General features: G+C 33.0%; 2 protein-coding genes across 2 annotated transcripts in view; one reads left to right on the top strand and one right to left on the bottom strand.

Moving 5' to 3' along the window:
• Positions 1 to 2,679: 2,679 nt before the first annotated feature.
• LOC129914213 (integrator complex subunit 12) lies at positions 2,680 to 3,781 on the bottom strand. Its single transcript, XM_055993356.1, has one exon. It carries the CDS (start codon positions 3,675 to 3,677, stop codon positions 2,742 to 2,744), a length of 936 nt encoding a protein of 311 aa, XP_055849331.1. The 5' UTR covers positions 3,678 to 3,781; the 3' UTR covers positions 2,680 to 2,741.
• A 12,078-nt stretch (positions 3,782 to 15,859) lies between these two features.
• LOC129913798 (cation-independent mannose-6-phosphate receptor) overlaps positions 15,860 to 23,183 on the top strand; it is a 49,311-nt gene continuing 41,987 nt past the window's right edge. The window contains exons 1-8 of the mRNA XM_055992661.1: positions 15,860 to 16,182; positions 20,063 to 20,273; positions 20,417 to 20,568; positions 20,638 to 20,789; positions 20,857 to 20,988; positions 21,049 to 21,190; positions 21,266 to 21,384; positions 21,456 to 21,565. Of these exons, the coding sequence (XP_055848636.1) occupies positions 16,102 to 16,182; positions 20,063 to 20,273; positions 20,417 to 20,568; positions 20,638 to 20,789; positions 20,857 to 20,988; positions 21,049 to 21,190; positions 21,266 to 21,384; positions 21,456 to 21,565 (1,099 nt within the window). The 5' untranslated portion in view covers positions 15,860 to 16,101. The remainder of the gene's footprint in view (positions 16,183 to 20,062; positions 20,274 to 20,416; positions 20,569 to 20,637; positions 20,790 to 20,856; positions 20,989 to 21,048; positions 21,191 to 21,265; positions 21,385 to 21,455; positions 21,566 to 23,183) is intronic.

Raw genomic sequence — 23,183 nt, 5'->3', positions numbered from 1 at the left:
AGTATTTTCAATCAACAGTATAGAGATATTTTCTTTTTTGCAATAGTATGACATTAATTATGAATATTCTAGTTTGTCATTGATGTTTTGAAGTTTTGTTTGTAAATAAATTTTGTCAAAATAAAAAAAAAGCATCTGATTTTATTAAGAAAAACAAACATTTGGGACTTGAACTATTTGTGAAAAAATTTAGGTGCGCTCTTCAAAGGGATAAGGATCGGTAGTGAATGAAACTTCCGGAGTATTATTTTTTTGGATAAGGCTCTATAGAAGAATTCCTATTCAGCCCTACTCTGAAAAATGAATGAAAATGAATTATTTTTATTTTCGCCAACTTTGTAAAATGCTATTGCGAGTTTCACTCGAATGAAATGAAAGAACTGTCGATTGCCTTGCATTTCAATGAAAAAAATTCTATTATGTATGGTAAACTCTCGAGGAACTTCGACCTGCAGAAGAGCTCCAAATAGAAAAAGCGAAAAGAGCTGAGTATTATAACTGAAAAAAATCTGGGAATTTTCCGCTAAATTGACTATCGCTTTTTTTGTATCATGCTAAACTTCAATCATCCTTTTCTGGCAAATCTTAAAATCATATCAGTTCGTTCTTTTACTTAAAATGGCGTAATGCCTAGTTAAAATCAACAATCACGATATTTTCGCATTTCTCTACAAAGTGGTTGGACAAATTTCATAACACGCAGAAATCACCGAAACCGAAGGTCTTCAGAATAGTTGAAACGAGCACTCGTCAATAAGTATACGTCCGTTCATTTTTGTATGTCACGAATTGACCGTGCAGTTTCATAACCCCATTTGAATGAAATTAAATGGAGCTAGTTAGTTCATTCAAGTGAATAACAGAACACCCAACAGTATTACCGAAGTAGCCGATTTAATTACATGCTCACTTTGAATGAAAAGCAGGGGTGACATTCTGTATCGCATAAGCGAACAAACGTTTTCGTGTGTGCGAAAAGATTTGTTCGCTTATGCGATACAGAATGTCACCCCAGAATAGTAATAAGTGAAAATTCAAGGAAAATCTCTCCCGATTTTACCCGACTGTATGGTTCCCGCCGTTAAAAATGGATGCGGTTTTGTAATGGTCTGGCTAAGGGGTTGTTTCTCTTAAAGTGGAGTGGAAGCTTTGATTCAGTCATTGGAAGAAATCGCTTTAAACTCTGGACTGAGATTGATTGGCGCAGGATTCGTATTCCAAAGGCTGTGTTTCTTTGGGCTCAGCAAAGTACTTTTTAGTACTTCTGAATTAGTTTATTTATTTGATCATATATTATACGTTATATTTATTGATGTTTGGGCTTAAATGATCAGTTTTGTGGATGCAATTAATTAAATAAAAAATTAATTCATATTTTTCCCAAACAGAGAGAAGACAAAGAAATCTCCAATGACCGCATATACACCCAATAGAGTTCTTATGGGAGGAGCTGGATAGTGGGGTCTTGGATCAATAAACTTCATAAGAATCTGCTTTTATATTACAGAACTGCAGGAACAATATACCACAAGAAACATTATACCTAGAATCCCCAAGAATTGTAAAAAAGGTAGTCGAATGTAAGGGAAGCTTTTTCGAAAAATGGGTTTAATCCATACTTGTATTTTATTTTTTAAATTTCGGTGCTTGTATTTGGTTTTTTTTTTTTGCTCATATACTAAAAGTTGCTTAAATTAATAAAGCTTTTTAAAAATTTAGAAATTTAATTAAAACTTGAAAATAAAAGGGGTGTTTTATTTTAGAACACAAGCTACAAACATCAAGATTTCAATTTCCCGTCTAGAAAATCCCCATGCAATTTTAGATACGAAGTTTAAAGTAAATTGCTTCAGTGGCTAAGGCTGCAGCTCCAGATAAAGACAGACACATAGAAGGTCAGACAGAATTTTTTGGCATTCTCTATCATCGTAATGTAATGCCTGTTTTTTTATCTTGAGTGCGATTTTGTTTACGATAAAAATTCGTAAAAAAAGAATGAACTAAAACTTTCGGTCTGCATGGTATGTACGCCGTCGTATAACGTCTTGATATCAAATATAATGGGTTTCCCAATTTAACTCTGTAATTTTCCCATAATCAGAAGATCTATATTTTGACGATTCGAGTAATGAAATACAAGAATGAAACCTTTTAAAAAATCAACTCCTCTTCCGGAGTTTATTTTTTGTTTGATTTGAAAACTCGCTAAATTAGAATTTGTATGTTTTGGCTATCTTTTGCCAGAAAATAAAAATAGACGCTCGGTTCTATTAATACACATACAACCCGGGTACAAAACAATGTATTTGTTGTATTTAACATGTAAGCTGGGGTGCCAGCGCGTAACTATACATTACATACAAGTTAACTCGATACAATCGAGTGTGCTAGTTTCTAATTTGGTTCAATCGATAGTTCTCAATTGAAAACCTTCGATTGAACTGCTTCTAATACGATTGTATCGACTGCTCTCCATTGAATCAAGAAACCTGCTATTATTGCTCAATTTCAAATACAATAAAGGCTCTCTCAAACCAATGCGTTTTGTTATTCGAAAAAGCGTCACGATAGAACTTGACGACACGTTCTATCGTTCTTGGTTTAGGAGACCCTTTCTTTAAAGAGCTATCCAGATTCCAAGTCGTTAAAGCGGATAGCCAATTTTAAAATTAGATTACCAAATAAATTTATTATTTTTATAAAAATGTGTAACTTTATTGTTTGCTCTGTACATTTGTAACTTATTTACTAGATTTCCTTTTACTGCTTCCGCCACTACTACTGCCACTCTCGTGATGCTTTGACTTGGACTTACTGCTGCTACTTCCACTAGAATGCGACGATTTCTTACTCGAATAACCAGTCTTATCAGCGCTTATCACATTTATCGACGGAGTAACAACCGTCGACGAAGTGCTAGACTTTGATGACGATACTCCGCCGCCAGAAACTGTTGTTGGTTCCCGTGACGAACTCGACTTCTTGGATGAGGAAGAAATTCCTTTATTATGTCTGCTGGAGGAAGATGAGGAATGCTCATGTCGATAATATGGAGATGAAGAAGTCGACGACGACGATGAACGTGAAGAGGACGCAGATGAGGATTTAGGTTTGACAAGGGGAATTGGATCGTCGAGTAGAATCTTTGTCACAACTTGTCTACTCTGACAACTACTACAATTCCAAGACAATTCTTGTTCGTCGGCTTCTTCGTCTGTGATATTTGGCTTGTGACATGTTTGATGATATAACGAACCACATTTGGAACATTCTATCAAACGATTTGTGGCTGTGACAATCATTTCGCCACAAACAACACATTTCAAATCACCGAATTCTTTGAGATTTTCAACTTCTTCGGATATTGTCAAAGCCCCACCCATATCATCAGATTCGGCTAAAGTATTTGTTGGAGAATCTGTAATTGTTTTGGGTGATTGAGTGAGTGTGAGGTCTTCGACCTCAATTGGAATAGCAATGGTCCCAGGTGCTTGGGGTTCTTCGTCCAAATGCTTTTGACTAATTGTATTGGCTAGCATTTTGGAGCTGCCATAACGTTGTTTGATGATATCATCAAGACAATTGCGAATTTCTTCGGCTGATTGGGGATTGGTGGAATGTAGGAAATTTAGAGCTTGTTTTAGGGATGTATCAAGTTCGGTTGTGGCGGCGGCCATTTGGTTACTTTATATAAAATAAATACGTAACAGGTCAGTCCTCTTTGAATAGTTCTTAAATAAAAATTAAAAAAAGAGAAATGGTCTTTTTGCTTTGAGTTCAGTCAGACGAATGACGGTTGACGGTGCGGTTGCGGTGACGGACAAGCAAAGTTTTTTTTTTTTTTGACAAGAGTGCATGATGGACGAGTTCAGTGGTTATAAAATGAAGATTTCATAAAAATTGAAAGGCACCATTCAGCGATGTTAATAAGAAAGTAAAATAAATTAAAACCAAATGTGTCTGGCAACACGTTGATTTTTCAATCGCCTAACCAGTCTGGTTGTAGGCAAGAGGGATGAGAATGAATGAATGAATGAACTTTATTGAGACTTCAAGAAATTACATATACATTGGTGTTTTACATTCGCTTAAGTATAGGTATTTTATTTCGACCGACAGTGGCCACACTGGTTTTGTGTATTACTGTCGTGCTTATACTAGCTCCTGTAATTTTAATCAATTTCTGTGTAATTACTGATTTGTTTTTTTTTGTGAAATAACATATTATTACTTTTAAATACTCATTAATTCGTATTATTGACTTATTTTTCTGTGTTAATTTGTGTTTTAGTTTTAATTACTAAAATAAAAATAGTGTATTCATTTAGTTTAAGTAAGTAAACTTGCTACATAGTTCTATATTTCTAAAGCTTCCATTTAGCTGCATGTTAAATTCTCTTAAATTTCTTTTTTCTTTCTTTTTTTTTTTTATTTTCTTTTTATATACCTAATGATTCAAAATTCCCCTCTTGACTATTAAAACGCTTTTCTTAAAGCTTTTCCCGTTTGTTTACGCTATTAAACTTTTTTTTATTTTATTTCTCTTCCTTCAATAATTAAATTTTATTTAAATTACATACTACTAATTTCTTAAAATCCCTTTGTAGTTCTAAATTAGCATTTATTATTATTGTCATCGTAGCTCAGAGTGTCTGTGAGCGGATTGTTACACCGAGTGTCTCAAGTTCAATTCCCAAGCCGATCTGATTTTTTTTTTATTATTTATTTTTTTTTATTTATTTTATTATTATTTTTTTTTTATTTTTTTTTTTTTATTTATTTATTTTATTTTAATATTTTTTCTCAAATTGATTAATATTTTTCTGTAAAAATAATGGATTGCGCAAACAAAAATTGTTCTGGTAATTCTAGTACAACTCCTGTTTATCCTTGTTATGGCCCTTGTGGTAAAATGTTCCACGCCAAATGTGTTGGTGCTACTAATGCATTCATAGATAAAATTAATGCGTCTGAGATAGGTTTCTGGTATTGTGCCGATTGCAGGAAAATCTCCTTGTCAAATTTTAGTTTTAAAATGTCTGCCTTAAAAGTCGAAATCATTAAAATTTCCAAGAGTTTTGAGGAATTAAGCCATAATTTCACAAATCTAGTCAACTCTGTGAATAATTTGCCAGCTCCAAATATTTTATCTGAAAAATCCACCTCGACAGATGATTTGGAAGTACCTGAACTTCCTCTTTTAGACCCCAAAAATTCTGAGATAGTTAACCCGCTCTCTGTTAATTCGAAACCAAATAAAAAACGTGGACGGGAAGGTGCAGCATCATCGAACAACATAGGCCCCGCACCCAAAAAATCAAATGTAAAAAATTTTAGAAATAATAATGGAAATAATATAAACCCTTCACCCGATTCCATAACAGTAAATAGTCCTCCTTTAGTTAATGCGACTAATAACATTGAAGTCTCAATTGTTACACCTCAAAGTTCAGTGGGTGCAACACCTTTAGAACCCATTCGTGACTCATTGAACACTAACGTTAAAAGTTTAGTAACTGTACCCAAACCTAAAACAGCATTTATCTCCCGTCTGCTACCTGTAACTACACCTCAAGACATAGTTGAACACTTAATTGCTGCTAAAGTCATTCCGGACGCCTCATGCATCAAATGTTTGAAAATTAGTAAACCCTCTAGCTTTGTATCATCCTTTAAAATAATTGCCCCAAGCCCAATTTTTGAGAACATATTATGTTTTAGTAACTGGCCACCTAATACATTGGTAAAAGAATTTACTACCCCGTCTAGGCAAAAAAATAAACGAAAGTCAAATATTAAAAACATTTCAAAAAACTTAGTAGGTTCTCCCTCTACTACCAAAACGTAAGAGGGCTTCGTAGCAAAACTACTCAAATCTTTAAAAACTCTCAAGCTTTACCATACGATGCTATCGCATTTACTGAAACCTGGCTCAATGCCACAATTTTGGACACTGAACTTTTCGACCAAGAGTTCTTAGTTTTCAGGAAAGATCGTCACGTAGGCGTTAAGAATCCTGTAGGCGGTGGAGTTCTTATCGCAGTTCGAAATCATTTTTGCACATCTCTTGTTACATTCCCTTTTGATCTTACCATAGAATTAATATGTGTAAAAATAACTACGGAATCCAAAAATCTATTAGTATTAACAGCTTACATCCCCCCAAAAAGTCCGACTTCTACCTTTTCAGAGCTTTCCTTAGCACTTGATTTTGTTATTGGCATTGCAGATCTCAATAGTACAATAATTCTGATAGGCGATTTTAACCTTCCTAACATTGACTGGGTGCCATCAGAAGACGAGTCCAACTTCGAAGCTTCTTTAACTTCATCTCAACTGGAGCTCCAGAATTTGGATAATATTATCTCTACAGACTTACAGCAAGTCAGCTGTATTCAAAATTTTAAAAATCGATTACTCGATTTAGTCTTCTCATCTGACGCAGTTAATACAGTAGTGGTAGAATCTTCCTCTGCTATATCTAACATAGACCCTTACCATCCCCCACTTGACATATTTCTTGACTTAGGAGGTCATTTACTTGTAAATAGTAATTCTCAAGACAATTCATATGAATTTGACTTTAGGAGAGCTAATTTTCATCAGTTATCTGATAAACTTAGTGCATCTGGTATTGTAAATATTCCAGTTTCGTGTGACGTTGAAAACGCGGTGTCATATTTTTATAACGTTTTAAATAGTTGTATAGCGGAGATAGTTCCCTTGAAAAGATCCAAATACACAAGCATATGCCATCCATGGTATACCAAAGAACTTAAAACTCTCCGAAACAAAAGAAATAAAGCATGGAAAAATTATTTGAAAAATATGTCCCCGGAAAATCATGATTTATACATCTCTCTTTTTGATGAGTTTAAGACTCTCTCTAATAGTATTTATGCAGAATATCTTGAGTCGATGGAGATTTCTATCAAACAAGACCCTAAAAGTTTTTGGAAATTCGTCAATTCAAAAAAAAAGTCTGACGGCTATCCAGTCAACTTTAATTATAACAATAATATCTTAAAAAGTACTATTGAGATCTCTGACGCGTTTGCAAATAACTTTAGTCAATCTTTTATTGATACCCCCATCGATATAGATATAGATTACTTCCATTATTTACGTGATTACCCCCAAGTTACATTTAACAGTATTCCAGTTGAGCTCGATAAGATCTCACACTGTCTTTCACTTCTTCATGATGATTGCTCTCTGGGACCTGATGGAATTCCTCCGATAGTTTTGAAAAACTGTAGATCCGTTTTAGCTCTCCCTCTTCAACACATTTTCGTATTATCTCTTAAATCGGGTATATTTCCAAACATATGGAAAAGCGCATATATTACTCCTGTTTTTAAAAAGGGAGATAAAGCCCACATAACTAACTATAGGCCAATATCTAAACTTTCATGTATTCCAAAGCTTTTTGAGCAAGTTATTTGTGATAGTTTAACGTTCTACTGTAAAAATATTATTTGTAATCAACAACATGGTTTCATGCTAAAAAGATCAACGGTTACGAATCTACTTTCATTTTTGCAAAATTGCTCCTTCGCTTTAGAAAGTGGACAGGAACTCGACTGCATTTATACAGACTATTCTAAGGCTTTTGATCAACTTTCTCATGACATCATAAAATTTAAATTAAAAATGTTTGGTTTTCCTATAAGTTTTATCACTTGGATTTCTTCTTACCTTAAAAATAGATCATATCAGGTGAAATTCAGGGGGACCTTCTCAAAATCGTTCATTGCCAAATCGGGCGTCCCGCAAGGTAGTCACCTGGGACCTCTTCTTTTTATTTTAGCTATTAATGACGTACCGTTATGTTTACGTAAGAGTGAAATTCTTATTTTCGCAGATGATATGAAAATTTACAAAAGCATTAGCTCTGTGAATGACCGCATATCCTTGCAAGATGATCTTGATAGATTTGCTATTTGGTGTACAAGGAACGGTTTAAATCTCAACCCGACTAAGTGTCAGACGATGACCTTTTCAAAGAAAAAAACTCCTAGTCTGTATGATTATAAGATATCTCATCACACTTTACTCCGTGTGCATAGCTTTAAAGACCTTGGTGTTAACTTTAACTCCAACCTCGATTTCTCAGAGCACATAAACCTGATTGTAAACAAGGCCAATTCTATGTTAGGTTTTGTCAAGCGTTGGTCGAAAGAGTTTAGGGACCCTTACGTTACATTAGCTCTTTACAACTGCTTAGTTCGCCCCCACTTAGAATACGCATCTCAAGTTTGGACACCTTTTTACAGCATCCATATAGAAAGAATAGAATCAGTCCAACGTAATTTTATTCGTTTTGCCTTAAAAGGCTTACCATGGACGGACCCTTTTAACCTTCCTTCCTATGAGCATCGAATCAACCTACTGCAGATCCAAACCTTGTCTCAAAGGAGAGTAAATAACGACCTTGTATTTATTCATCAACTTATAACGGGTGTAATTGATGGCCCGGATCTGCTTAATTCTATTAATTTTAACTACCGGAGAGGTGCTTATAACTTTCGTAGCTTAGATTTAATAAAATTACCCCAACACCGTACTAATTATGGTATGCATGTGCCCTTAACTCGCATGTGTAAGCTTGTAAATTTGAATACTAATCTGTTTGATTTTAATATTAATAAAACTAGTCTGAAAAAAATACTAAAAACCAGTGTACCACGCTCATAAACTTTTTTTTTGTATTTATGTTCAATGTTTACTGATTCTTTTCTCATTTAATGTCTTTATACCTAATTGTATGTACATATGTATATTGAATTATTTTTTTATCAATACTCTTGACTATTAAAACATTTTTGTTTTAAAATTTTGACACTTTCTGAAAATTAAACATGAAATATTAAATTTATTTTTTTGTTCATTTTAAATTTTTTTTATTTTGCACAGATATAATAAATGCTTGTACTAAGCAGTCCCAATCTTTGACCTTCCTTTGATATTCGTATCACCATTCTCTTTACTTATTTAGTTCTTTTTAATTTGTTTTTACCTTCAAAAAACACTAAAAAGTGCCGATACGATAATCATCCGCAAATGACTTCGTACTCGGTGAAAATGGACCCCAGCGCGTGCGGTATCTGGGGGGGAAAGAGGCGTGGGAATTTAAAAAAGACTTAGAATTGGTCTGGTCTAAGGGTATTAATTATTATTTACACTTTAAATATGTGTATTAACATTAAATAAACTAGTTAACAAAACAAAGATAAATTTTTATATTTCGTGTTGCTCAAGGCACGATGACAATTTTGTACGTTTAGTGAGATACTTAAAACTAAAAAACAATAACAAAGGTTGGAAAGAGAAGGTAGCAGCATAAACTCATAGTACACTGTATGTGTACTGGTGGCATAAACTACTCCTTCCATTTAGCAAAAGTGCTGCCAGTATACATTGTTTACAAGATATATTTTTTTTAGTACTAAAGTACTATTTGTACTTTTCTTTATCACAAATTTTTAAGACTTCATTTTTTTTTCTTTCTTTCTTCTTTTTTTTTTTTTTTTTTCTTATAAAGTATTTCTTTTACATTTTTTTTAGTAACATATTACTTTCTATAAAAATGTATTGACTAAAACTATAAAAACAATAAATAGGTACTTATTAGTAAACTTATTAACTGCGATCAAGTCTTTTTTAGTTCATTATTATTACAGTCTCATATTGTACGTTTTAAAAAAATAGTAGCTATTTATACATTTATTTATTATTATAGATTGTGTTTTATTTTTTTAATTTTTTTTTTTTTTGTACTTTTAATTGACAATAAAAGTGAATCTAAAATTGTATTTCAATAGTAGTATCAATTTTTTTTTTTTTTTTTTTTTTTCTTTTCTTTATTATTATATTTTTTTTTTGTCTCTTTTATTTTTATTTTTTGCTTATACCTTTTTTTCGAAAACAGAGGCTATCCTCTGAGGTTTGAAGGGCTTGCTTTGGCATAGAAATGTGGGAGGTGGGAGGGGTCATCATCAATATCAAAAAGTTGTAATGAGGTTTGATTAATTAAACTTATCGGGGAATTGTAGTATCTGCTTTGTATTGGCACTAATATATTTTCATCATAGATATTTTTTACCAAAGGATTTTCATGGAATTCTAGTTTTTTCAGTCTTTTAGTGGCTAAATCTGTGAGGTAAGACAATAGCGGTGTTATATTGGAATCGCTATAAAGCGTTGCATTGTGAAACCATTTCCCAGAAGGTCGTCTGAATTTTGATAGGCATTTACGGATGATGACTCTTTCGTATCTCTGCATTTCTTTCGCCACAGTTGGTGAGATATAGAACCAGGATGAAAACCCGTACGCAAGTACCGGTCTTATTAGGGTCTTATACATAAGGATTTTTGTTTTGACGTTTAGTTCACGGGAATTCAGTAGCCTTTTTAGCATTGCTGACGCTGCTTTACCTTTCTTTAAAGTTTGCCTGGCATGTATATTAGTTCTAAGCTTTTCGTTTAACGTGATCCCTAAGTATTTAATGTTGTTTTTAACTGGAATGTTAGTTCCTTGGATAGCTAAGGTTAATTGCTTGCTCTCTCTTACAGCCAAATGGTGCCCTCTAGGGGACGCATTCCTAAAGCATATAAGTTCACATTTACTGCTATTTATATCTACTGCCCAGTTTTTGAAATAGTCTAAAACAAGTTCCAGGTGAATTTTTACTTTAGCAAGCGCTTCAAACGGTCGTTCGTGATTGGCCAAGATCAGCGTATCGTCAGCGTATTGAATTGTCAAAGAGCTATTTTCTTCGACAGCTGGAAAGTCATGTAAGTATATATTGAAAAGCAACGGGCCAAGAATTGACCCTTGCGGGACACCCGATTCGACTCTAAATTCTCTTGAGAGTGATGAATTTAATAAAACTTTTGACGTGCGATTCGAAAGAAAATTGTTAATGATAAATATTAAATTTGTTGGAAAATGCAAAGAAATTAGTTTTGCGATCAAGCCCTTGTGCCACACTGAGTCAAATGCCTTTCTAAGATCTATTGAGCATGCCACTGTGCACTGCTTATTTCTTAAATTTTTTAAAATGTTGTCCTGGAGATATAAAAGTGCATGCTCCGTGGAATGAGCTTTTCTGAATCCGAACTGGGAATTCGGGATGATGTTATTATCAGAGACAAAGATTAGCATTTTTTCCAATAGGACTTTTTCAAGGATCTTTCCCAGGTTCGACAGCAGCGAGATTGGTCTTAAATCTTCCACATCAAATGAATTTGTTTTCTTTTTCAACGGTATCAGTTTTCCATGTTTCCAAGCAGTCGGAAAATAACTATTGTTGATGCAGTTATTTATTACTATTGTGAGCGGAATAGTGATCGTAGACCGAACTTTCTTAATAAGAAAATTTGAAATGCCGTCAGGGCCTGAAGATTTTTTATTGTTGAGATTATTCAGTATAGTTTCGATTGAAGTCAACGTAGCGAAGTGGTTTGGCGTTGCGAGGTGGGAAGGAGTCGCCTCTGAAAACATGCAGATCGGATTGCTGGCTGTCCAAGAGAAATAGGAGTTCGTTAATGTGCTTACGCTTAATTCAGAAAAATCGTCAATAGGTGACCTGGGCGTGTACAAGTTTGAGTAAAATTGAGAAATTGCATTAAGCTTTTCTTCATCCGTGTTGTAAGACACACCTTGATAGATCAGGGTGTCATAAGGATTTAATATACAATTTTTTTTTCTACCTGTTATTGCATTTATTTCTTTAAAGACATTATGAGATGGGATGATTTTGCGTAACCTAGCTTTGAAATTGTTATTTAAGTCTATCCTTACAGAATCTTTGATTATTTTGCTAAGACACGAAATCCTGGAGGAAAGAGCCATATATTCCTGGCATGTTCTATTTCCAGCTCTATGATAAATTCTTTTTAATTTTGATTTCCAAACCTTTCTCGTTCTGAACAACTCAAGGGTGCCGGCAGAAATACGCACCTGATACGTTTTTGCCGTAAACTGGTCTGTATGCTCATTTACGCATTCATCGATGTTAGAATTTATTAAGCTTATGTAATTGTCAATTTCGTTATTAGAAAGATTTCTGTCATTAGGAATGCCGATTTCTGCCAACTTCCCTGAGAGGTCCGCGTTCAGATGGCGCCAGTTGGTGTTTGTAAATGATTGAGTAAGGTTTGGAACAGCTGTGAGAAAATTAATTCCTCCAAGATCCATGGACAGGAAAACTGAATGATGATCAGAGATCAAATCTAGTGTTACGCAAGCATAGTTTCTAGGAACTTGCGGTGGACTTGTAAGATTGTTAGACGCTATAAAGAAATCGATATAAGATGCGGACCTAGGAAAAGATGGTCCGTCTGTGCGAATTAAATCCATATCAAGAAAGTGGCCATCTGAGAACCAATTAAATAAGTGCGCTCCATTTGAGTTTGTTTTACTGTCACCCCAAAAAGGGTGTCTCGAATTAAAGTCGCCACCTATTATGAAAAATTCGGGAAAATTTAAAGCTGAGAAAAGCGAATTAATAATATGAGGGAGTCTAGGGCCCAGATTCCCTGGGAGATAAAGCGAAACGACTACTAATGATTTTTGAACCGATCCGATCCAAAAAGGCACTGATATTGCTGTTGCAGTAAAGAGCAAAGATCTAATTTGTAAGTTTCTGAAAGAAATTGAATTTTTTACTAATATTCCCGTTCCCACTTCACTATCATTTCGTATGAAATTGTAATCCTTAAATTGTCTGTTGTATCTGGCCGATAGACGAGTTTCTTGTAATAATAGAAAGTGTGGTTGAATGTCTTCGAGAAGGAGACCCAGTTCAACTACCTTGTCATTGCTAATTAAAGAGTTTATATTTGTGGTTATTAGGTGTACTGACATATTCATTTATTTGCAGAGGTTGAAAACGAACTTCAGATACTCTGAAGATTTTTGATCTGGACTTAGTTTGGTATACCAAGGCCAAAAAGCTCTAACTTTCGTTATCAATTCTGTAAGAGGAATTCCAAATAGGATGTTAGATTCGTTAAGAAAATCTTCAAATTCATTTTTATTTGCAGTTTTGTTTGCAGTCTTGCTGCTATGGTTCTCAAAAGAACCGGTGTTTACATTAGGAATATTCCTTCGTGCCATATCTGCATAAGATCTACCAGCTAACTTCTGGCTATTTCTAAGTAAGATTATTTTTTCCCTATATTCACAGCCAGAAAAATTTGCCGGATGACCCTCTTTTCCACAGTTGACGCACGCCGTCTTTTCTCTTCCCATGTCTGGTGTTACCTTACATTGCCCGAAATCATGTTTTTCTCGGCATTTAACGCACCTTGCGACGTTAACACAATACTGGCTTGAGTGCCCAATCCTTTGGCATCTGTAGCACTGTAAAGGACCTTTTCTTTCAAATTTCTCCCACCTAACCCTATGGTGAAGCAAAAATCTTATTTGTTTGAGTTTATTTAAGCTTTCTTTGTCTTCTAATAGACAAGTAAACGTATCTAAGCAGATATTATTCTTCCGGGACCAACCGGTAGTAAATTCTTTAACCTCAAATATTTTTATCGACGGATCAATTCGTACGATTTCCTGTCCCACATCCGCACTCCTAAAACCAGACAAGCCCTTCAATAAGATAGCTTCCTTTTTCAAAGCTTTCGGTTTAAATGAAAAACCTTCAACATCTGACGATCTAAATATTTCAATAAAATGCTTATGAAGCTCAATATCTGCAACATAAAGCCAAACTCTTCCATAGCCCCTGTTTTCGAAACTTACAACATCTTTTTTATCTGGGAATTTTTTATCTAAATACTCAGAAATTGTGCTTGACTGTATACCTTGCAGTTTTATTACAGGACATAAATCAGATTTTTTTAAATTAGACTTATCAATACTATTATTTACATTATTGTTATTTTCTAGTTGGTTAAAAATGTCAAACCTGTTATTTCTATTAATATGTACATCCGAGAGTTTTTGAGATCCGTCCGGTAAGTTCATGGAAATTCTCTTCCTGCTGGATGATGTTGCTGCATCTTCATTTGCGGTTGAATTTCTCTTTCTGTATACTACTTTTTTAAATAATTCGACATCTCTGTTTAATAAATTTTCCAAGTTTCCATTTGGTGCACTTGGTATCACTTTTCCGAATGAATCTGAATGATCCATTGCCATATTATTTGTACGTGTTGGTGATGATGATGGTGTTGGTGATGGTGGTAAATCACCGTTTGTCGGCGACAAGCTGACGTTTTCCGTTATAATTGGGGATTTTAAAAAATCATGAACATGATTATTATAATTGTTTTCAACGTTATGGTAAATACTTTGGAAATCATTCTTAGTGATTAATTGTGAAGGGAGTGTAATTCCACCTTCTGATTCTTTCACATTTATTTCCACAGTCCCGTTATCATTGTTATCGGGTGGCTTTTTCTGCCGCCCACCACTTTCACTCATCTTTCGATGAGATTTTTTTTTATTTTCCTGCTTAGGCACTTTAGTTTATAACACAGTTCTATTTAAAACACTAATATATTTTAAACCACTGCTTATAACTTATTATGATTTTATGAATATCTTTTTTTTTTTTTTTTTTTTAGTCACAATTGAATACGTCTTGTCACTACGAGAGCACAACCATCAATCGCAAGAGGGATGAGGATTTTCCTCTTTTTGACGTTTGTTCCTATAAAATGTAAATTGGAACGTTATTGGCACAACACAGTGGCAAAAAGTCAAAAAGTGAAAATTTTCAAACTCATTTTATGACATTTTTTCCGACCACAAAATTAAAAATGATGATGCATAAAGCTTATTTTTTGGTTTAAAAAACAATTTTTGTAGTTTTTTTCTAAAGCCTTAACTACATTGGCTCAAAAAGTGAAAAAGTACAAAATTGAAAATTTTCAAACGCATTTTCATATACTTTTTCGGGATAGAAAATTGAAACAAATGATGCAGAAAGCTTATTTTTTGGTCTAAAAAACAATTTGTATAAACTTTTTCACAAAACAATTGCGATAGGCAGGCACTGCATATTGAATGTTCCGAAAACAGCAGACAAAACAAAAATTTAGAGTTTTTATATTTTTCGCTTTCAGGTTTTTCTTGTATTTTTCATGTATGTTTTACAAAGAGATACAAAAATGTATGCTAGCAAAAATATTTAAATACATTTTGTCATTCCAAACGTCAGTTTTCACGTTTGCAAACAAATTCTAAACAATTTTTGAAAAAATTAGTTTGGTAGCACCCATTTAAAACTGTTCAAAAAGTTAAGCCCAGAGAAATCTCCGGGCTAAACAACTAAGCCCAAGGGGCTAAGGTGTTGTTGTATTTTAAATGTAAATTGCTAAGCCCAGACTGCGTTTTTTTTTGTCCAGTTAAGACCGGTTGTAATAAAAAACACACCTAATGTAGTTAAGCCTTTATTCTGCAAAAAAAAAAACAATTTAATTAATTTGATATGAATTAAATATTAGGGGTATTCACTATCTGGTGCAACAGGCCTAGTAAAAATGTAAAATTTTATTAGGGATATACGGATTAGAATTTTACAACAGCCTTGCACTTTTGCTATACCCTAGACCTATTGCAAAATAAAAATACAATGGAGTAAAATTATTTTTGACAGATGGCAGCTCACCGTCGCCCATGATAAACAGTTTGTCTTTTTTATTCTGTTTATTATGGTATACAAAATATAAAAATGTTTTAAAGTGAGATTTGAAAATGTTGTAAATTTGCAAGAACGTTAAAAAACACGTAACAGAAAAATTGTTAAAAATTGGAAATGCAAATTTGTAATCAAACAGAACTAAAAGCGAACTGAAATTTGCAATGCAAATAGAAATCAGTGTTAATCAAACATACCTTGCACTTGAGTTGAGTGTTGAAGCAGAATTTTAGAATAATCGTTGTTGATTTCCTTCTGTGGATTTTTAATAATTTCCGATATAATAAAATCATTTCGGTTGATAAGATATTGATGATTAATACCATTGTCAGCTTATAAAAGTTTTCCAACAGTTCCCATATCGTATTTTCAGTTGCAAGGTGTAAAATTTCAGCTCTCTACTCTGACAACGCAAAAAGATCTACAAACTGCAGCTATGTCCTGCAAAGTGTATTTGGTTGTTTTTCTATTTGGTTTTTGCACATTTGGTAATTGCATTGCATCTGTGGACAAATGGGTAATTAATTTTATGTCGTATTTGGTTATTTTTCAATATAAAATATGTTTTTATTTTGGTGTTGTATTCTTGTTGGGAAAATGTTTGTTTTTCTTTTTTCGATATCTTCTGTTTTTGTTGTCATTTGTCATTGACAGTTATACTTATTGTACAGTAGGGTTGTTTGGTATTTTTTGAAGAAAATTTTTTTAAACATGCATGGTTTGATATTGAAAACATATTGGTAGCCACAAAAAAGTGTTTCACCTTCAAATTACATTTTTTGGCTCAGAGTTCATTATTTTTTTTATAAACTAAGAAATAAAGAGCCGTATATGTCGTTTTATGGGAGTGAATCATTTCTTTTTTGTGCAATTTTGGAATTTGTTCACGACGAAGAAAAATGTAGAAGTATTGGTTATCATCACTCCTTCAAAATTTTAGGAGTGAAGAATTCACTTCAAATCACTCCTGTTTTCGTTTTCGCTTGGTTTCACTCAAGGATTCACTCATTCTGAAAACAATCAACAATCAATCGCTTTCACTTAATTCAGAAATTTTATTTCTGTATTGGTGAGTAATCAAATAAAGCTTTTTTGATTTCCAATATGAAATTTGGTTTGACGTTTAATTATTTAAATATTATGTCGTTTTCGATTGGAATCACTCAAGGATTCACTCATTCTGAAATCCAATAAAACAGTTTAAATCGCTTCCACTCAATTCTGTTTTTTTGTGTTTGTTTTTCTGTGAAATTTAAAATGTCAAACATGGCATACGACTTAAAAAATAATTGATATTTATGTCGTTTTCGATTGGACGTCCAGAAGCGTCCGGAAGCATTCAGAAACCTTCTGATACCGTTTTATTGGCATTAAAATGACAGCCAGAACGCTTCTCAGAAGAGAAATTCTCTTCTCGATTTCAAAACAGAATTAAATTAAGAAGCACTAATACATTTACACTTACATGTCAAAGAAACACTCAATCATTGTTTTTTTCTGTTTTCCATTCATTTTTTTTTTGTTTTCTGCAATTAATTTGTTAATTTATTTTCAAACAAATAAATTATGCTTTCAAAATATTTTCCAAAACGAATTCCCCTTAATTGGTTAAAAATTAGGTACAATTTTCTTTAAATATTAAATATTTTTCAAGTTTGACATTTTAAATTTCAAAGAAAAACAAACACAAACAAAACAAAAAACAGAATTGAGTGGAAGCGTTTCAAACTGTTTTATTGGATTTCAGAATGAGTGAATCCTTGAGTGATTCCAATCGAAAACGACATTAAAGAAAATTGTAGATAATTTTTAATCAATTAATGGGAAATTCATTTTTGGAAAATATTTTAAAAGCATAATTTTTGTTAGAAAATAAATTAACAAATTAATTGCAGAAAACAAAAGAAATTGAATGAAAAACAGAAAACAATGATTGAGTGTTTCTTTGACATGTAAGTATAAATGTATTAGTGCTTCTTGATTGGATTCGGATTTGAAATCGAGAAGAGAATTTCTCTTCTGAGAAGCGTTCTGGCTGTCATTTTCATGCCAATAAAACGGTATCAGAAGGCTTCTGAATGCTTCCGAACGCTTCTGGACGTCCAATCGAAAACGACATTAGTTGTGTTTTATTTTCCTCGTGATCCAGATCCAGATCATTGTATTTATTTGCGAAACAATAACAACAAAAATCCTGCTTTTGTTGTAAGGGAGTAAGGCTAATAAAAACAATGATCTGATCTGGATCTAAGGAAATTAAAACACATTATTGATTTTGAGTGAATTCTGATTTAAAATATAGAAGAGAATTTGTCTTCTGAGAAACTTGCTATCTGTCATGTTCGTGCGAATAAAAAACTTTTAGAAGGCTTCTGAATGCTTCCGGACGCTTCTGGACGGTCAATCAAAAACGATATTAATTCACAAAGGTTTTGAAAACAGAGAATGATGATTAATTGAAATGTAAAAAGAAAAATTCCATTACAAAGTTGACCAGTTCAATCATAAATAAGGTTTTAAAATACCAAATTTCAGTATTTATCTGCTATCAATTGATAGTTGTGAGTTGCAACACGCGTGAAAATTTAATAAAAAATAGCACAACATTAATAACATACAGCATGAATAGAAGATCGTTCATTTTGTATGCGTTAAAAAAGACCGGACCGGAAAAGTCGGCGACTTTTCACAACACACGTTGATTAACGCCATAAAAGTTCGACGCATGTCAAAAATAGACCCGTGAAAAGTCGGCATAACGGTAAAAGGATTTGCTGATTGAAAAAAAAAAAACAGAAAATTTTTTTCGTTTTATTTTAAGTTTTTACTTATGTCGTTTTCGATTGGACGTCCAGAAGCGTCCGGAAGCGTTCAGACGCCTTTTGAAACCATTTTATTGGCATGAAAATGACAGCTAGAACGATTCTGAGAAGAGAAATTCTCTTCTCGATTTCAAATCAGAATCCACTCAAGAAGTACTAATACATGAATTTTCAAATGCCAAAAAAAAAACTCAATCAGTGTGTTTTTTTTAATTCAAGAATTAATTGTTTTCTGAAATTGAAATTAATAAAAAAATAGAAATATATGTGCATAAAAGCGATGGAACTATTTATTATGATTATCTTCTTTGTCGTCGTCCTCATTATTATAATTTTTCAACTTAAATACCATGTCATTCGTTAGCCAGAAAAAAAAAATTAATTCAAATTTTTGACATTTAGAATTTTCAAAAACGCAAAAAAAAAACAGAATTGAGTGGAAGTGATTCAAACCGTTTTATTGGATTTCAGAACGAGTTAATCCTCGAGTGAAACCAATCGAAAACGACATTAATAGAGTAGGTATATAATCACAGCTGAGTGAAAAGAAGAAAAAAAAATACAAGAAAGCTTTTCTTTATAACTTTTATTTTGCCTTTTAAGAGCCCCTTCCCGCACACTACAAACTTTCTATCGGCCGATAGTTCATTCGGGTTTTTCATACATTTTCGTACTGATTAATAGACCGACTAAACTGTCGGCCGATAAAAAGTTTGTAGTGTGCGCGAAGTCTCGAAATGTTTTGCTCTTTATTAAACAGCATTAATTTGGAAATGTCTCTTCGTTTTCAAAACAAAAACAATCTTTCCAAACATCAAAAAAGGCACCTGAAAATGAAAAAAAATGATGTGAAGAATTGCCTCATGTATGTATAGCTGCGTTCCTTTGGAAATATTTATCTACTTTTTAGTACTTAAAACTACTTTGATCTACTTTGCTATACTGAAAAAGTAGTTCAAAGCAGCTTTAAGTACTAAAAAGTAGATAAATATTTCCAAAGGAACGCAGCTTATGTATTTCGAAAAAATAGGAAATCTATTACTACCTTGTTAATTCAGAATAATTTAATAATTCAAATCTATTTTTAAATGAAGATTTATTAAAATCGTGTTATAATCCAAAAATATATTTTAAGGTTTGTTAAAATCTTAAAAATGGAGATAAATGGCTAATTTTTTATAAAGAAGGATACCGGAAACAAAATTCATAAGCCAAATAGAGGACTTGTGCTTTTAAATGAGACAATTTTGTTAGTCTATTTTCACAACCTGGACATTTCTTTATGAAAATGTTGTGAATTCAGCTGGCAGTTGCCGTCCATTTTTAAACAACTTGTTCTTTATCGTATTTAATTTTTTTCGGGACATTTTTTCAAATAAAAACTTATAATAGTAAGTACACAAGTCTTTAAATTTGGTGATAGTTAAGTTAACCAATTTATCATCATAGTCATCCTCATCACATTCATATACATTTCGCAATTTATATTGATATATCTAAAATTTGGAATTTCATATTATTTTTTTTGGAAAATCATTAAACTTAAATTACATACATACAAAATCACTCCTGCAGGAAATCACCACATTCGAATGCGGTCTAACTGAACCCATCTACAATTACACGTTCAATTTCACTTCATTGAGCTCTGACTTGGCCCTAACAGCAACAAGTAATCTTGGTGACATTTTCGAATTCAATATATGTCGTAATCTAACAAAAACATGTGATGGTCAAAAAGAGGTTGCAGCCTGCATGAAACGAGGCACAAAAGAGTATATTTTAGGTAAGGCATAGCAAATATTGATTTTGGTTTTGAGGATTATCTTTTAACCAACAAAACCTCAAAAACCGAATTTTATGTGAGCTCTATACAACACCCACATTATCATCTCTCCCACCCACTCTCTCTCTCTTTCCGTTTTTAAGGAACTCAACAGCAGCTTACATACAGGAATGGTAAAATGTTCTTTACATTTACGAATGGTTCCAAGTGCAAGGATGGCACTTTATATCAACTCAATGTGATTGTTGGTTGTGATTACACTATGGATAAACTTCAATCACAGGTTACTCCTTATGTAAGAATAGTTCTGGAATGAAAGTTGTATATGTGTGAATTAGTTTTGATGGAATTTAATGGATTTCAGAATGAGAACGATTGTTCGTTTTATATTGTGTTGGAGACGTCAAGAGCATGTCTTCCGGCACCAGATGCGGTCAAGTCGAACTTGTGTACAGCAAAGGATCCCTCAACAGGGCATACGTACAATTTACTACCTCTTAGTGACTACAACTATAGGTACATAGTTTTTTTAAGTTTTTATTTTCAAAATAAAAAAATGATCACAATTTTGCTTCCTTTCCAGGTTATCAGACAGAAATGGTTCAATGTTTGTGATAAATGTATGTAAGCCGGTTCTTTATGCAGAAGCTGCCATGTGTCCACCAGGAAGCAGTGTTTGCCGCATTGATATGAGTGCCTCAGATTATTTGCATATGTAAGAAAAATCAAATATATTTATTTGATTCAAGTCTGTATTTCTAAATTATATTCAAAGGTTTATCAATTATGGAACCGTTGAAGCCAATCCAAAAGTCGAAAATGGTCAACTACTTATTCGATATCAATCTGATACTCCATGTAATTCAACACATAACTATACATCGGTTATTAATTTTAATTGCGATAAAAACATTGAGGTTTGTTTTTCATTTTTACACATTCATTATTGATGTTATGAATATTTTTTAAATTAAATATTTTATTCAATAAAGTATGGTATCCCGGATTTTATGGGAAGGAAAGGATGCACGTATGAGTTCTCTTGGCTTAATGCAATGGCTTGTAATACTATAGAACCATGTGTGACTATTGATCCAATTAGTGGATTTAAGTGAGATTAAAAGCAAATTGATGTAAGTGCAATTAATTATAAATATTTTGATTTTTATTTTATCCAACAAGGTACAACATGAACAGCCTTAAAAATGAAACATATAATCTTGGCTTGAATAGCAAAACATATACTTTTGGAATTTGTACAGATGGCGGGTCACCGTGTTTGGAACATGCAGGTATGTATTTTTTTGTTTTGTAATACAAGAGTTTTACACATTTTTTAAATACAAACACACTTTGTGTTTTTAGTTTATAAAAGGTTGTTAAAAATTAATGAAAACTTTTTTTAGCCGGTAGAGGAATTAAGTTCTTTACACATTAAGTTAAAATTATTATTATTATTATTATATTCGTAGTACAAAGTACATAAATGTACGAAGTACTGACATTTATCGGCGCGGCAACTGAGGCCATTTGGCTGAGGCAACACCAGACAATGACAAAGCGAAAGACAGATAGACACAAAGAAAGAACATATAACATAGAACTACGGGGCACAGAGGAGAAAACATAGTTGAAAATTGTCTCATATTATCGCACAGGTGGCTTCAGTTAAGCTGGCGATTTAGAAAAACTTCTGAGCCGACCGTTGGGCTCGAACCCACGATGTCTGGCTCTGAAGTCATCTACCTATTCCTTTGTGCCATTGCCACCTGCTAGGTTAAGAATCTAAGTTAAAATAAGATTCTTAATATACTAAGAACCCACAGAAAAAAACAAGGAGTTTTTTGACTCATGTCGGCTCTTCCCGTATATCAGCCAATTTTTCTTTTTATTTTGTATAAAAACACTTCTTATAATTTACAAGTTAACTAACTGGAAGCATTTCGCATCTGATACCTCCAAATAAAAGTCCCATTAAAGATACCGAGAAACATAATTGATGTGGGTCCCATGGCTATCAATTGAATTTTTCCAAACAAAAAAGCGTTATTTAAAACCAATTTAAGCTTTTGACACATGTTCTACGTATTTTTCGATGCTAGATCTTATTTAAATAAAACCAAGACAATTTTATATCCCTGAAAATGATTTTGCAAAAAAAATAACACTTTTTAATTTGAAATTATTAAGAATCACATAGCATGTTCCGAGGGTGTTTTTTTTTTCAGATAAAAGCTTCATATTGATGCACTTTCCAGCCATATACATAAGTCTCGTTTTAATCGGTGCTCGGATTTTTCTCCATACATTTTTGAGCCGCCTCCTTTATTTACAAATGGATGTCAAACCTTTAGTAGAACCCTGGGTTCGAATCCTGACCTCAACATACTAAAAACAATTTTTCAGGGGTTCTACCGCTTGCAAGGAATTGACAAAGCGTCCAAAACTATTGTCATGAAAAAGTGCATCTCTGATTAACGGTTCAGTATCGGCGATAAATTTTAGTGTAGTTTCCTTCCATTCTTGCAAATTTATAATACGCACAAAAGAATGATGAAGAGTTTTTATTGTTAGTCACTAGGCCTTTGCTTTTTCATAGGGTGTCGTGCCACAAATGTTATTTTGTTTATTTAAACCTTTATAAGATCGTATATTTTAAAATTATATTTGCCTATTACTACGTTTCCACCTACGCTAAATCCGAGATTTAGCTAAGTAGATTTAGAATAAATCTCGAGATTTATTCTAAATCTACTTCGCTAAATGGTGGATTTAGGTTCACTTAGCCTAAAACCAAGATTTTCAGCTACCCTCAAACCGAGATTTAGAATAAATCTCGAGATTTAAGCTAAATCTACTTAGCTAAATCTCGGATTTAGCGTAGGTGGAAACATAGTATATAATTATAAT

The sequence above is a fragment of the Episyrphus balteatus genome, chromosome 3, assembly GCF_945859705.1.
Source record: "Episyrphus balteatus chromosome 3, idEpiBalt1.1, whole genome shotgun sequence".
Taxonomy (NCBI): Eukaryota; Metazoa; Arthropoda; class Insecta; order Diptera; family Syrphidae; genus Episyrphus; species Episyrphus balteatus.
The sequence above is the reverse complement of the archived record's forward strand: the minus strand, read 5'-3'. Positions and strand labels throughout refer to the sequence as shown.